At 48.1% G+C, this 14,930-nt stretch overlaps 1 protein-coding gene across 5 annotated transcripts in view; it reads left to right on the top strand.

Moving 5' to 3' along the window:
* The window catches only part of ESRRB (estrogen related receptor beta), a 52,664-nt gene extending 38,485 nt beyond the window's left edge, over positions 1–14,179 (top strand). For all 5 annotated transcript variants that reach the window (XM_024192724.1, XM_024192723.1, XM_024192719.1 and 2 more), the window contains 2 exons: positions 3,800–4,069; positions 13,935–14,179. In XM_024192724.1, coding sequence (XP_024048492.1) covers positions 3,800–4,069; positions 13,935–14,179 — 515 coding nt within the window. The remainder of the gene's footprint in view (positions 1–3,799; positions 4,070–13,934) is intronic.
* Positions 14,180–14,930: the final 751 nt, after the last annotated feature.

Consider the following 14,930-nt stretch of genomic DNA (forward strand, 5'->3'; position numbering starts at 1 on the left):
GATCTCTGGTGGTGACTGATCTTTGAAAGGGGTTATAGAGACAGGCACAGGTGCCATAGGTCAGTGGTTCTCAACCAGGGGTACATGTACCCTGGGGGTACACAGAGGTCTTCTAGCAGGTACGTCAACTCATCTAGATATTTGCCTAGTTTAGAACAGGCTACATGAAAAGCACTAGCAAAATCAATACAAACTAAAATTTCGTACTGACAATGACTTGTTTATACTGCTCTGTATACTATATCAGAGTTTTTCAACCTGGGGGTCACAATTTATTTTATAAGTATATGGTAATAATGAGAAAGTCGGCAGTTTTTCAGTAATAGTGTGCTGTGACCCTTTTTTGTGTGTCTGACTTTGCAAGGTGAAACTTGGGGTACACAAGACAAATCAGCCTCCTAAAAGGGGTACAGTAGCCTGGAAGGGTTGAGAACTACTTGCATAGGTCCATCTAATATACACAATTCATTTCCATCCAGCATACTTTCTAGCAGTTTTCCAAACCTTTCCACAAGTGATTGCTATTTATACAGGCCATAAAGGAGGCCTGTATGTAACAATACAATAGCAGTATAGGGAGCAGGCCACATTCTGCTCTTACATGGGTGCCTACTGCAGTTAATGGAGAGCATGCCTGTGTGAAAGAGGGATTTGGACCAGCAGCTGCAGGTGGGATGGGAGTTAGGGTGCAGAGGTGACACTTTGGAGAGAATGACTGAGCCCAGGGGGCAGGAATTAACTGGTTCATTAGGAATCAGAACCCAGCAGGAGGTGGGGTTCCAAGGTGTGTTTTGAAGAGAAAGTTTAGGACACAGGTCTATGCAGGAGCAAAGGGGGCTGTTCCAGATGATGCTAGCACAGTGGGGAAAGGATGTACTGGGCCTGGGGACAAGTAGGTCAAGCTGGGGAGCTACTGGATGACATCATGGGAAGACTGGTGATTAATAAGGTGTACTTACAGAGGTGGATGGGTCTGAGCATTGCACTGTGAGGCCAGAGGAATCAAAGCAATGCACAAGATCCATAGAGAGCAGGATGGACTTTGTACACACACCTGCAAGGCCACATACTGTGCACACCGGCAGCTGCAAAGAAAGGAGATAACTTGGAAGAACTGATTGACACTATCCAAAAAGAAAAGCAGGAGGAAATCCTGTGTGTCTGGGCCCCATTACCATATGGCTGAGCACCTCAAAATCTTCTCCATATTTATTGTCACAACACCTCTTTCGGGAAGAGAAGTGCTATTATCCCCATTTTACAGATTGGGAACTGAGGCAGATCAAGACTAAGCAACTGACCCAAGACAGCTATGGGAGTTGAACCTAGGGCCCTCAAGGCTAGAACCTGAAGCACTGGACCAGCCTTCCTTTCTGTAGTTGAATGAACGGCTAATGCCAAAGTGGTTGGATAGAGGGTAGGGAATGGGGAGTGCAGATAGGAGAGAGAGAAAGGCTATAAACTTTGGGAACCAAAGCTATAATAACTGCTCTGCAAAGCAGACATCCTCTCTCCCAGAGGGGATAGCATCAGCTCCACATGCAGCAGAGGGCAGTGTCAGCAAGGCGTCAGAAATCCAGAGGCCAGGAGCCTGATGCACACTTCTCATCAGACCATTCTCCCATTTACTCAGAATGCTGCCTTTAGGGGCTGGGGTAAAAGGGGACCGTATACTAGCTGCCAGAGGAGATGCTGAGGACAAAGGAAGAGGCAGGTCTCAGAGAAACAGATTTTTTTTAAAGAAGGAACCCACACGTTACTGTTCTCTTGGCTGTGACAGCCTGCAGTAGGGGGCCCCAAACTTTGCTGATGTGAACACCTAAACCTCCAAGACTTCCATGCACTCCTGGCCAACCTTAGCTAACTTAAGAACACAGCAGGTCCTTCCTATACAAACATATTCAGGGCCTGGAACAGGCCTGGATTGTTATCTGGAGAGACGCCTGCGACAATGGGGATTGTGCGCGAGCATCCCTCACACAGCGATGATAGACCAGACGCTGTTGGGCAGATAGCACTCAGCTAGGGATTCAGTCTAACTCATTTCACTCTCTATTCCAGCTCGTCTCCCTGGTGGTCTTTAGCTGTTCCCTTATTCCCTCTGGCACTCCTCCCCAATGGATTATCGATTCCTCCCTCCCACCCACTGCTACCCCCAGACCTCACACACACAACACGTGACAGCTGATTGGTATCTGTTAATTAATGTGGCCTGGGGCCTCTTTTCTATTCAGGGGCCTGATAAGGGAAATTGGATGTCCAAGGGCTGCCATGCCATTATCACCCTTTGCTTCCCCTGGCAACATAAACACAAAACATGGCGTAGTGATAAATAAATAAGACTAACCCATCCCTCTGCCCTCACTTCCTTGGGCTGAGATAGCACAGATAGAAAAATAGAACCCACAGTCGGTCAATACAGCAATCACCAGCTCTTTTGTTAATTGCTGACTTGATAACAAGAGAAATCAAATGATCATTGCAGTGGCTGGTTACCTGGGCCCAGACACAGCGACGTGAGCGGTGAAGGCTGTGGGAATAAAGGGCATCTCGCTGCGCACAGTTCGCAGCCTGTCGGGCTGGGAAGTCTCGGAGGCAGAGGCTAATGAGCTCAGACAGGGCTGCAGGAGGAGAGTGATCCAGGGGCAGAGGATGCTGAGTTAGGAGAGAAAACTAGAGGGAAAAAAAAGCCAGTGTTGGAGAGAAAGGCGGGAGCCTGAAGGTGAGGGAGGGGAGAGAATGCTGCACCAAGTTCCTGCTGCTTAGAAATACTCAGGCCTTCCCATTTCAACTCAGTGCTGTGAAACTCTGTTGCCAGGACAGGCTGCCCCAGTGCTGCTAAACAGAGACAGACACCCCGCTCAGGTCTCTGTCAGGGTGGGCAGGGACACTACACACTGTGTTTAGGATTTGCTGACAAATGGACGCAGGGCAGCTGTGTCCATTCGGGATCCAATGTCAGGCTGCTACAGAGCCTGAGGTCATCTCTGCCGTCTCTCTCCTTTTTCTTAGGCTCCAGCAGAGTTTTTCCTCATTGCTTTTCTGATGAGAAGCTTCTTATGAGGTCTGATCATTTCAGGAGAAATCTTTCTCACACTCCCTTGTATGTCAGACACTGGAGCAGAGTGCGCCTCTCGTCTCACTCTCCTCTGGGTTGCATTACAGAAAATACAGGGGAGCAAAGTACCTACCAGGCAGAACTGCAGGAGGAACAGGGTCAGGGTACATCCCACCATGGTGTGGCCTGAGGACTGGGCTGTATTCAGGACAGTGCTGCAAGGAAAAATGGGGAACACAAAGGATGGATTCCAGGCAGGGCTGCAGGTGGACTGGGAAGTAGAGAGATGGGTAAATTCCAGAGGTGCCAGACACTACAGGATGAGGGCCATGTAAGTACCTAGACAGGGCATGTCTACACGGCCCACGGCAGCAAGCCTCCCAGCCCAGGTCAAAAGACTTGGGCTCCCAATGACACACTAAAAATAGCTGTGTAGACATAGCAGGCCAGGCTCTGAAGCCTGGGGGGGAAGGAGGCGGCATTAGAGCTCAAGCCCAGGCCACAACTTCAGAGCACTGTCTCTACAGCAGTTTTTGAGTGCTAGTGTGAGCCCCACAAACCCAAGTATATTGACCTGGGCTGGGAGGCTCGCCACAGGCTTTGGAGAGATGCTCAGTGACCCCATGTAATGTGCAGGGGATTGGGAAGATGGAGTGATTCCCAGAAAAACTGGGGAGCTGTTGAGGATACAGCCTTTGGAGCCCATTCCAGTTTGACCCTGCTTGTCATTTGCCCTGTCAGGTTTCTCTAATCTCTCCCTGGGGGACCAGATGAGCCTCCTGCAGAGCGCCTGGATGGAGATCCTCATCCTGGGCATTGTGTACCGCTCACTGCCCTACGAGGACAAGCTGGTCTACGCCGAGGACTACATCATGGATGAGGAGCATTCGCGCCTGACGGGGCTGCTGGAGCTCTACCTGGCCATCCTGCAGCTGGTGCGCCGGTACAAGAAGCTGAAGGTGGAGAAGGAGGAGTTTGTCACACTCAAGGCCCTGGCCCTTGCCAACTCAGGTAAAACCACGGCCCGGACTGATGTGAGGCTCAGGGAGCCAAGGCAACATGGATCTCGCACTCTAAGATGCTCCTGAAAAGTCAGAGGACCAGTGGCTGGCTATGCGCTGGCTCCTGGTAACAATGAGTCTCTCCAGTGGGTCTAACACAGCGCCCACTCTCTCACACTGTTTTTCTTTCAGCTTAGAAGTGAATTGAGTACCTGGTGAAAATGTAGGCCTTATCTTCAGGGGTCTGGAAATAGGGTATAGACCCTTTTCCCTCTTAGAATGCTGCTCCCAATATGGGCCCTGGTTGGAGAGGAATGATTGGCTGGAGCAGGATGATTGGCTGGAGCTCATAGGTATGAGATATGAGCCCTTTCACTCATGAGTCCCCAGCTCCAATCTGGCCTCAAGTTCGTTGAGACGGGGGACTGGCTGGCTTTTGGAGAGAAAACTACTGAATTTGCCCACTAAAAGCCCTGGCTTTTATATGCAGTCAGACCTAGGTCAGGGGGACAGACTGGATCAGAGAATGGGATATGGAGCCTTTTACCTTGAAGTCACCAGTTCCTATTCAAGCCCAGGTCAGGGGGAGCCGGCTGGCTCTTGGAAAATGGGATTCAGCACTTTTTCTTTCTAAGGCCCTGTTTGAATCTGGCCCAGCTCAGTGGTGACTATAGAGAAGTCAGACTGTAAAATCAAATTTTACACCCTACTCAAACGAATGGGGTGGTGGCCAGTGTGAACTTAGTTGAGGGTTCCAATCCCAGTTGACAATTGGCCACAACACCAAAACCACCACTCCAGTTGGCACTAACTGTCCCCCTTTGTTAGCAACCTCATCAGAGAATCCAAGGTCTGAACAGGAAACAGAGAGTAAACTCCAGTTCAGCTACAAAATGGGGAGAGGCCCTCCAGAGCAGAGTGAGGCGCACTGGTTGGGATTAGGGCAGTAAGAGCTTGCCCCAAATCACAACAGATAGTGTGTGCTATGTTAATACTGCACATGCAGCTGAAAAGGTTGCTACTCTCACTGTTCCCTGGTGGACAGATGTGTAAGTCACCAGAGCTAAAGCTACTGCATGATGAGATTTGCCTGCCTAAGCTTTCAGAGATTCATAGAGCTTAAGGCCAGATGGGACCATTAGATCATCTAGTCCAGTGGTTCTCAACCAGACATCTGGGTCCCCTGGGGGACGCGAGCAGGTTTCGGGGGGTCTGCCAAGCAGGGCCAGTATTAGATTTGCTGGGGCCCAAGGGAGAAAGCCGAAGCTCCACTGCATGGGGCTGATGCCCCAAGGCCCCACACCCGGGGCTCAAGCCAAAGCCTAAGCCTGAGCAACTTAGCTTTGCGGGGCCCCCGGGGCATGGGGACCCAGGCACTTGCCCTGTTTGCTACCCCTAATGCCGGCCCTGGCTTTTATATGCAGAAAAAATATGTCGTGACACAGCTGGACGGTGGAGTTGGGGGAAGCCTCAGAAAGATAAAGGTTGAGAACCCCTGATCTAGTCTATAACACAGGCCATTTAACTTTACCCAGTTACTCTGTATTGAGCTCAATGAGCTGTGTTTGTAATAGTCTAAAGCAGAGCTTCCAGAAAGGCATCCCGTCTTGAAGATATCAAGAAATGGAGAATCCACCACTTCCCTGGATAGTTGGTTCCATGGTTAATCACCCTCACTGTTAACAGTTTGTCCTTACATTCCCATTTGAATTTGTCTGGCTTCAGCTTCCAGCTATTGGTTCATGTTATGCCTTTCTCAACTAGATTAAAGAGCCCTTTAGTGCCTCGTATTTTCTCCCCGTGAAGGTACTCAGACAGCATAATCAAGTCAGCTCCCAAACTTCTTTTTGGTAAACTAAACCAATCAAGCTGTTTAATCTCTCACTGTAAGGCATTTTTTTCAGCCCTTGAATAATTTTGTGGCTCTTTTTTACACCCTCTTCAATTTCTCAACATTCTTTTTAAAACGTGGACACTAGAACTGTATGCATTATTCCAGTCTCGGTTCCCCCAGTGCTGTAACAAAGGTAAAGTCCTCCCCCTACTCACTACTCCCGTTTATAAGACCACATTGGCCCTTTTTACCATAGCTTTGCAGTGGCTGCTCATGTTGAACTGCTTGTCCACTATGATCCTCTAAATTATTTTCAGATTCACTGCTCTCCAGGATACAATTCCCCATTCTAGCAGTGTTGTCTGCATTCTTTGTCCCTAGATGGATAACTTGTTTCAATGGTTGCTCTGTATGATCACACGGTCCTCATCATTAGTTACCACTCTGACAATCTGTGTCACCCACAAGTTGTACCAGTACCAGCAGTGATTTTATATTTACTGCCAGATCATTGATGAAAATGTTGAATAGCGTCAGGCCTAGTACCAATTCCTGCAGAACCCCACTAGAAACAACCCCATTTGAAGACGATTCCCCATTGACAACTACTTTTTGAGATCTGTCAGTTAGCCAGTTAACATGCTTTATTGCTATAGTGCTAATTTTTTAATCAGTGTTGTGTGCTAATAAGTCAAACATGTTACAAAAGTCTCCGTCTGTTATATCTATTCAGTTACCTTTATCAAGCAAACTTGCAATCTCCCCAAAGAACAAAATCAGGTTTGTTTGACATGTCTTATTTTCCATCAAATAATGTTGACTGTCAAATGTTATATTCCTATTCTTTATTAATGGAATCCTGAATCAGCTTTTCCATTATTTTTCCTAGGATTGAACTCAGGATAACTCGCCTAATTCCCTGAGCTTCACCTTTTTGAATATTGGCATATTAGCATTCTTCCAGTCTTCTGGATTTTCCCTGATATTCCAAGATTCATTAAAAAATTATCTTTGAGACAAAGCTCCTGAGCCAAATATTTTAGGATTGTTGGGTACAAGTTATCTGGGCCCTACTGATTTTAAACCTGTTCATACCTAGATGTTGTCTAGCATCGTCCTCAGTTACTCATGGACTGGAAAGTAGTTCATCATCCTCAGATAATGAGATTACATCATTCTGCTTTTTTCCAAATACAGAACAGAAATATTTATTGAATACTACTGCCTTTTCTGCATCATTAACAAGTGCACAATTTCCATCTAGTAATGGAGTACTGTTGCTAGAATTTCTTTTGTTCCTAATATACTTTTAAAATAAACCTTCATTATTGTCCTTAGCCTGCCAGCCATGGATTTTTCCCTGATGTCCTTAGTTTCCCTTATCAATTTTCTGCACTTCATCACTTCTAATTTATATTGATTGCCGTCTATTTCCCTCTTTTTCCATTTGTTATGAGTTGCTTTTATATTTCTAAATTGCTGCCTTCACTTTGGAGTGGACCAAGATGGGCTTTTAGCCACAGTGGGCCTCTTTCTTGATTGTGGAATTGTGGCTTTTTGGCAATCTAATAAACTCTTTATGAAGAAATAGCCTCCAACCTAAAAGGAGGGTCCCTCCATTAGACAGGGAGCAGAAACCAGAGCAGTGATGTGAAGGAAGCTACAGGCCCTAACACTCACCCAGCTGGGCTAAAGTGCTAAGGAGTACCACAGGAGGCTGTTTTGTGGGCTGTGCTCTAAGTGGGGACCTATGAGTTCGATGCTATCATCAGGGTTTTTTTGCAATCGGCACTTCAGTACTCGGTGTTGCTCTCTCTTGATCATGCTCATGCCTGGGGCAGAGCCCAGCTCAGGATAGGCTGGAGCAGACAAGTCTGTGGGGAGAGTTACAGGGCAGTGACAGAACAATATTTACCATAAAATAAAGCAACCAACTCTCAGCAGCCGCTTTGTGGTTCTGCTTCTGACTCCATGAATCAGGAAAAACAAGGGTAAGGATTAGAAAACACTGGGCCAAATCCTGCTCTCAGTTACAGGAGTGCAACCACTTTGACTTCAGTGGGTTGGTGCAATACAGCTGCAAGCAGAATTTGGTTTTTACAGTCCCGGTATTTCTTGCTCGAATGTTTGAAAGTCAACAGCGTGTGAGATCTCCCTGCATGTGTCTGTTTTTTTCCTGTGGAAAAAATAGGATGTGATCATGTAACTAAAAACTGTATCACAATCTATACACACACGTGGCTGAATTAAGCTAACCTTAGGCTGGCATTTTCTAACTTTTTAGTACTTGACTTAACCTTAATGTCCTTGTAATGTCACTATGGACTCAATTTCCATATCGAGGGGCACAAATGCAGTGACACATATAAATGCTTGCATGCAAATGGCCAACACCTGCACCTATAGATGTACTTCTGAGCCAGTCCCCAACTCTAGGGATCATGAGCTAATTCAGTTTAAACTAAGTGGAAGGATAAACAAAAATAAGTCTGCAACTAAGGCCTTTGATTTCAAAAGGGAATTAGTTAGGGAAGTGAACTGGACTGAAGAACTCAAGGATATGAATGTACAGGAGGCTTAGAATTACTTTGTCAAAGTTGCAGAAGCTATCTGAAACCTGCATCCCAAGCACAGGGGGGGGGGAAATTCATCCAAACTGGATGAGCAAGCCCCTCCAAGAGGTTATTAAGAGAAAGCAGAAAGCCTACAAGGAATGGAAGATGGGACAGATCAGCAAGGAAAGCTATCTCCTGGAGGACAGAAAGTTTAGGGAAAAAGTGAGAACTGCCAAAAGCCAAACAGAGTTGGATATCGCAAAGGAAACTAAAGCCAATAGTAAAAGGTTATATAGCTATATAAACAATAAGGAAAGAAGAAGTGGGGCTGCTAAGCCCTAAGAATAGAGTGGAGATGAAAGATAATCTAGGCATGGCCTCTGTTTTTAATAAGGCTAATAAAGAGCTTTGGGAATAGTGGCAGGGTGGCTATTGGGAATGAGGATATGGAAGCAGAAATTACCACATCCAAGGTGGAAGTCAAACTCAATCAGCTTAATGGGACCAACTCAGAGGACCTGGATAATCTCCATAGAAGAATATTAAAGGAACTGCCACATGAAACTACAAGCCCACTAGCAAGGATTTTTAATGAATCTGTAAACTGGAGGGATGGTCATGCCCTCTGACTGGAGAATTGCTAATATAGAACCTATTTTTAAGAAAGAGGGAAAAAAGTGATCCGGGAAATGACAGGCCTGTTAGTTTGATCTCAATTATACGCAAGGTCTTGGAACAAATTTTGAAAGAGAAAATAATTAAGGATATAGAGATAAACAGTAATTAGAATAAAATACAACACGGTTTTACAAAAGTTAGATCATGCCAGATGAACCTGATCTCCTCCTTTGAGCAGATAACTGATTTTTTAGTCAAAGGAAATGCAGTAGATCTAATCTAACTGGATTCCAGTAAGGCATTTGCTACAGTTCCACATGGGAAATTATTACTTAAATTGGAAAAGATGGGGCTTAATGAGAGAATTGAAAGGTGGCTAAAGAACTGGTTAAAAGGGAGACTACAGCGGGTCATTCTGAAATGTGAATTGTCAGCCTGGAGGGAGGTTACTAGTGGAGTTCCTCAGGGATCGGTGTTGGGACCAATCTTATTTAACATTTTCTTTAATGACCTTGGTACAAAAAGTGGGAGTGTGCTAATAAAATCTGTGGATGACACAAAGTTGGGAGGTATTGCCCATATGGAGGAGGATCAGAATAGCATACAAGAAGATCTAGAGTATGTTGAAAACTGGAGTAATAGAAATGGGATAAAATGTTATAGAGCAAAATGCAATGTCATGCATGTAGGGACTAATAACAAGAGTTTTTGCTATAAGCTGGAGAGATATCAGTTGGAAGCAACAGAGGAGGAGAAAGACCTGGGTGCATTGGCTGACCAGAGGATGACTATGAGCCACCAATGTGATGCAGCCGTGAAAAAGGCTAATGCAATCCTAGAATGCATCAGGCGAGGTATTTCCAGCAGAGAGAGAGAGAAGTGTTATTGCCATTACACAAGGCACTGTCGAGACCTCATCTGGAATACTACGTGCAGTGCTAGTCTCCCATGTTTAAGAAAGATGAATTCAAACTGGAACAGGTGCAGAGAAGGGCTACTAGGATGACCAGAGTAATGGAAAACCTACTTTACGAGAGGAGACTCAAGGAGCTTGACTTGTTTAGCCTAATTCAACAAAGGCTGAGGGGAGATATGATTGCTCTCTATAAATAATGGAGAGGAGTTATTTATGTTAAGTGCCATTGTTGATACAAGACCAAATGGATATAAACTGGCCCTCAACAAGTTTAGGCTTGAAATTAAACAAAGATTTCTAATGATCAAAGGAGTGAAGTTCTGAAATAGGCTTCCAAGTGGAGCAGTGGGGTCAAAAAACCTAACTAGCTTCAAGACTGAATGCTGAAGGGCTGGTATGATGAAATTGCCTACAATGGCATGTGGCCCATCTGCAACTGCTACTAGCAAAAATCCTCAGTAGCCAGAGATGGGGCACTAGCTGGGGAGGGCTCTGAGTTATTACAGAGAATTCTTTCCCAGGTGTCTGCTTGGTGGGTGTTGCCCACATGCTCATTCCCCCAGGTCAGATTGGAAGAGACACTGGGGTTTTTCACCTTCCTCTGCAGCATGGGCATGGGGGCACTAACTGGTTTAAACTAAAGACTCAAATTTAGAGAGAGGCCACCATTTACTCTAAATTATGATTTGAGGACTTCAATAATTCAGCCAGAGGTTATGGGTCTATTAAAAGAGGGGTGTATGTGTAGGATTGCCAATTTTGGTTGTACATAGTTCTGGAGGTTTCATCACATTAAAGATTAATCTTTAATTCCTGGATACTCCAGGACAATCCTGGAGCGTTGGTATGTGTGTGAGGGTCTGTGGCCTGCAATGTGCAGGAGGTCAGACAAGATGATCACAATGCTCCCTTCTGGCCTTAAAGTCTATGTGAAGAAGCCGTGTGACTCAGCTGGGCACAGACAGGGGATTGCTGGGAGACAGCTTCCATTGCTGGAGCCCTGGCAGATCACGGACCCTTTTTGTGTGTAAAGCTTCAAGGAGATGCTGTGTGGGACTATTGGAGGGAATGAATGTGGTTTTATTTGGAGAATAACAACAGATAAAGAGCAGTGAAGCCCACCATTTCCCAATACTTCATTCTAAACATCCCGGCAGGGAGCAGGTTCTGACTCGCCACAGTGCTGTGTGCGCCACAGTGTCAGCCACTGCCACCCAGAGCCTAAGCATTCAGAGGAAGGGGAAAAACCCAAAGGGGCAGAGATTCATTTAAATTCTAGTGCTGAGGGGTTCCCTGCAGTTTAGCCCAGAGCCCTAGTTACCGGTAGTTAGGGGCATCTCATCCTGTCCGTAACCTTATCCCTTTATTCCCTGCAGCTGCCCCGCCTGCACACACAGTGCTGAGGTGATTTGAGCACAGTTCTGCAGCAAGGGGGGAGAGATAGCTCAGTGGTTTGAGCATTGGCCTGCTAAACCCAGGCTTGTGAGTTCAATCCTTGAAGGGGCCATTTAGGGATCTGGGGCAAAAATCTGTCTGGGGATTGGTCCTGCTTTGAGCAGGGGATTGGACTAGATCAGGGGTCTCAAACTCAAATGACCACAGGGGCCACATGAGGACTAGTACAGGGGCCACATGAGGACTAGTACATTGGCCGAGGGCTGCATTACTGACACCTCCCCCCGCCACCCTTGGCCCTGCCCCCATTCCAACCCCTTCCCTGAAATCCCCACCCCAACTCTGCTCGCTTCCTGCCCCCAGGGAGGGCAGGAGGGGTGTGGGGTGTGGTGGGGGCTCAGAGCAGGGAGTTGGAGTGTGGGGTGCAGGAGGGGTGCAGGGTACAGCAGGGGGTTGGGCTGGGGGGCGGGCTCCAGCCTGACACACACTGGGGGTAGGGCAGGCCGCCTGTCTGCCTGTCCCCGCACCGCTCCGGGAAGTGGCCGGAACCTAGGGGAGGAGGGGCACAGGGGTCTGTGTGTTGGTGTTGCTTCAGGCGCCACCCCCAGCAGCTCCCATTGGCCGGGAACGGGGAACTGCGGCCAATGGGAGCTGCTGGGGGCGCTGCCTGAAGCAAGAGCAACACACGGAGCCCTGTGCCCCCACATTCCGGCCGCTTCCCAGAGCAGCAGGGCAGGCAGGGAGCCTGCCCTTCCCCCGGTGCACGTCGGGCTGGAGCCGCTCTAGGTAAACGCTGGGGGTGGGGGGGCCGCGAGGAGCTCACGGGCTGCAGAAAACAACCCCGCGGGCCACGTGTTTGAGACCCCTGGACTAGATGACCTCCTGAGGTCCCTTCCAACCCTGATAGTCTATGATTCTAAGGGGTGAACTGTGCCACAAATTCTGTGATGGTAGAACATGGAGACCCCTGCTCCTATGGGGCCCCAGGGTACCAGCTTAAACTAAACTTTTGTTTTTGGGGGAGGTAATAGGCCCTATTTGCAGCAACTTCGACAGACTGGCTGTCCATTATCACACGTGCACTCTGTCCCCCATCCACGGAGCTCTGCAGAAGTGCAGGCATGGCTCTTGCTGAATGCACATTAGGAGGGAGTCCTTAGATTACCATGCCGTATGCCCCTGTGGGCCACAGCCTGGCAGCCTCCCTCCTCCTTGGTGCTCTGGCAGCTGTAAAAATTCATAGCCATTGATTTTGTAATTAACAGTTTATCAATGCAATCAACACTGGCTCGCTGATGGATTGCTGGGAAATTAATCCTGCAATGTTATTTTAGTTTTTGCAGGCCGCTGCAGATTTGGAGCTCTTCTCAGCTCTTCTTAGCATAGAGAATGGGTTTGGGGTGCGGCTTGGGCTTTATAAAAGAAACACAGAGGCGAGGAAATGGGAAATACATTGCTGCTAAGGCTCTTCAGCCTATAGAGATCAGCTGGTGAAGAGAAACAGCACTGTTACTCTGATTCACCTATCATACAACAGCAACCCCTCTCCAAGAGTACTTGGTATATAAATCACAGCAAGGTACACGCTTCCACCTGATCCCACTGCCCCTAAGGGAATGAACACCGGGAGCGTAAGCTGGGGCACAGAGCTAGTGATAAGGAGTCAGATCTGGTGTTCTCTTTTGAAGCTGACTCGCTGCACCTTTGGACAAGTCACTTAGCAGCTCTGTGCCTCAGTTTCCCCTTCCTCTCAGCTGGGGTTTGAGGCTTATCTGTAAAGCACACTGAGACCGGCAAAGTACGATTGTAAGCACTCACCTCAAGGGCAAAAGCATGGTGTTAGCAGCTGCCCATGTGCCTCAGCGAGATTGTGCAGCCACTCCAGTCACACTGCTCAGCAAACGGGGGGAGGGGGGGAGCCACAAAGCAGCTGTGAAGAAAGGATAGTTTTATTTTTGCTGGTTAAAAACCACACTGTCGCCGCTCTGTGAGCCTCTGGTCCACCATGTCCTGAGCTGGGTATGGTCCTGCCAGTACTCCAGGAAGTGTTTCCATCTCTCTGCCACCCCGAGCAGCTGCTTAGCAATTAGTTCATACAGATGAAGCTCTGTGGAAGTGTTAATTATACCTACTGCGATCACTTCTGATTGGTGGCATAGCAGCAGCCCCTCACTGTTCATGCCACTCCCCCTCAGGACCACAGAGCACTGGTAAGCAGAGGAGTAGCCAAGTACCCAGCCTAACCTCAAGCTAGCATCGTTCTTGCACAGCTCTCTAGCCCACCTGTAGAAGTGGTTTGTTTATAATGCAATTCACCAGCCACCCTTTGCAACCCTAATGGCCCCTGAGCACCCACTGCCAGAGTGCTGCAAAGCCTGGCACAGGCAGCCACGCTGGGGGCACACCCACCCTGCCAGCTCTTCGCACATGGGCCCTGAGGCTTCCTACCCATGAGCTACTTTCCAGCAGCCGCAGCATTGACAAAGCCTTAGATTCAAATGAAAAATGCAGTTCTGTTTTTTGACCGTTGCTCTTTGCTATTCATCCCCCCTCGCAGATTCCATGCACATAGAGGACATGGAGGCGGTGCAGAAACTCCAGGACCTTCTCCATGAAGCCCTGCAGGATTATGAGCTGAGTCAGCGCCACGAGGAGCCGCGGCGGGCGGGCAAGCTGCTGCTGACCTTGCCCCTCCTGCGGCAGACGGCCGCCAAAGCGGTGCAGCACTTCTACAGCATCAAACTGCAGGGCAAGGTCCCCATGCACAAACTCTTCCTAGAAATGCTAGAGGCCAAGGTCTGACGGCACTGGTGCCAGCCCACAGCGGCCGGGGAACAAACTAGAAACAAAGACGCAGACACAGAGCAATCCAAACAGCAGCAGGGGCTGGCTTTTATCTCCAATCATTTATTATGGAAGAATTATTTAACGTCCAGCTGTCGGCCTGTCTGCAGACTCTCATGTACAGAGGGGGAAACTCTTTTAATCAGTCACCTGTTTCTCTGTTTTTGTTTTCTCTGTAGGAAGTACGAGAGCGTGCTCACGCTCATGCACTTGCAGAAGGGGCTGGAGGGAATGTGGGCCCCTGAGCAGTTACGCTCTCTGCCCTATCCGGGGAAGCCTGTTCCCCAGCTGCCTCCACCAACTCTGGAGAGGGGAGGGGGGATTGAAACAGGACATGAGGAAGCAAAGAGTCAATAGACTTCATCTACTGGTGTTGTGAGGGGGGAGGCAGAGAGGGCACCTCCTGATGTTTGTCATCTCGTCCCAGCTCACAGGCCCATGGGGCAGGTGCTTGTTTAGAGAAGAGCCTCATGGGACCTCTTCACTCAAAAATGGTTGCCTCCTGCACTCCTCTAGCTACACATAACACATGTACATAGAGGCCCCACTTCCTATTGGGAAAGATGCTCCTGCCCATGTAAAATAATCCGTGATCTTGTACAGTGTGTCATTAGGCCTGGCTATTCTAATCCTGGGGCAATCCCACAGGCTAGTCAAGTGGGAGGCTCCATGTTTCAGAGAATGCAAGTCCCCACTCGCGAGGGGATGA

This window comes from Terrapene carolina, unplaced genomic scaffold, assembly GCF_002925995.2.
Source record: "Terrapene carolina triunguis isolate 2854851 unplaced genomic scaffold, T_m_triunguis-2.0 Scaffold96, whole genome shotgun sequence".
NCBI classification, from domain to species: domain Eukaryota; kingdom Metazoa; phylum Chordata; order Testudines; family Emydidae; genus Terrapene; species Terrapene triunguis.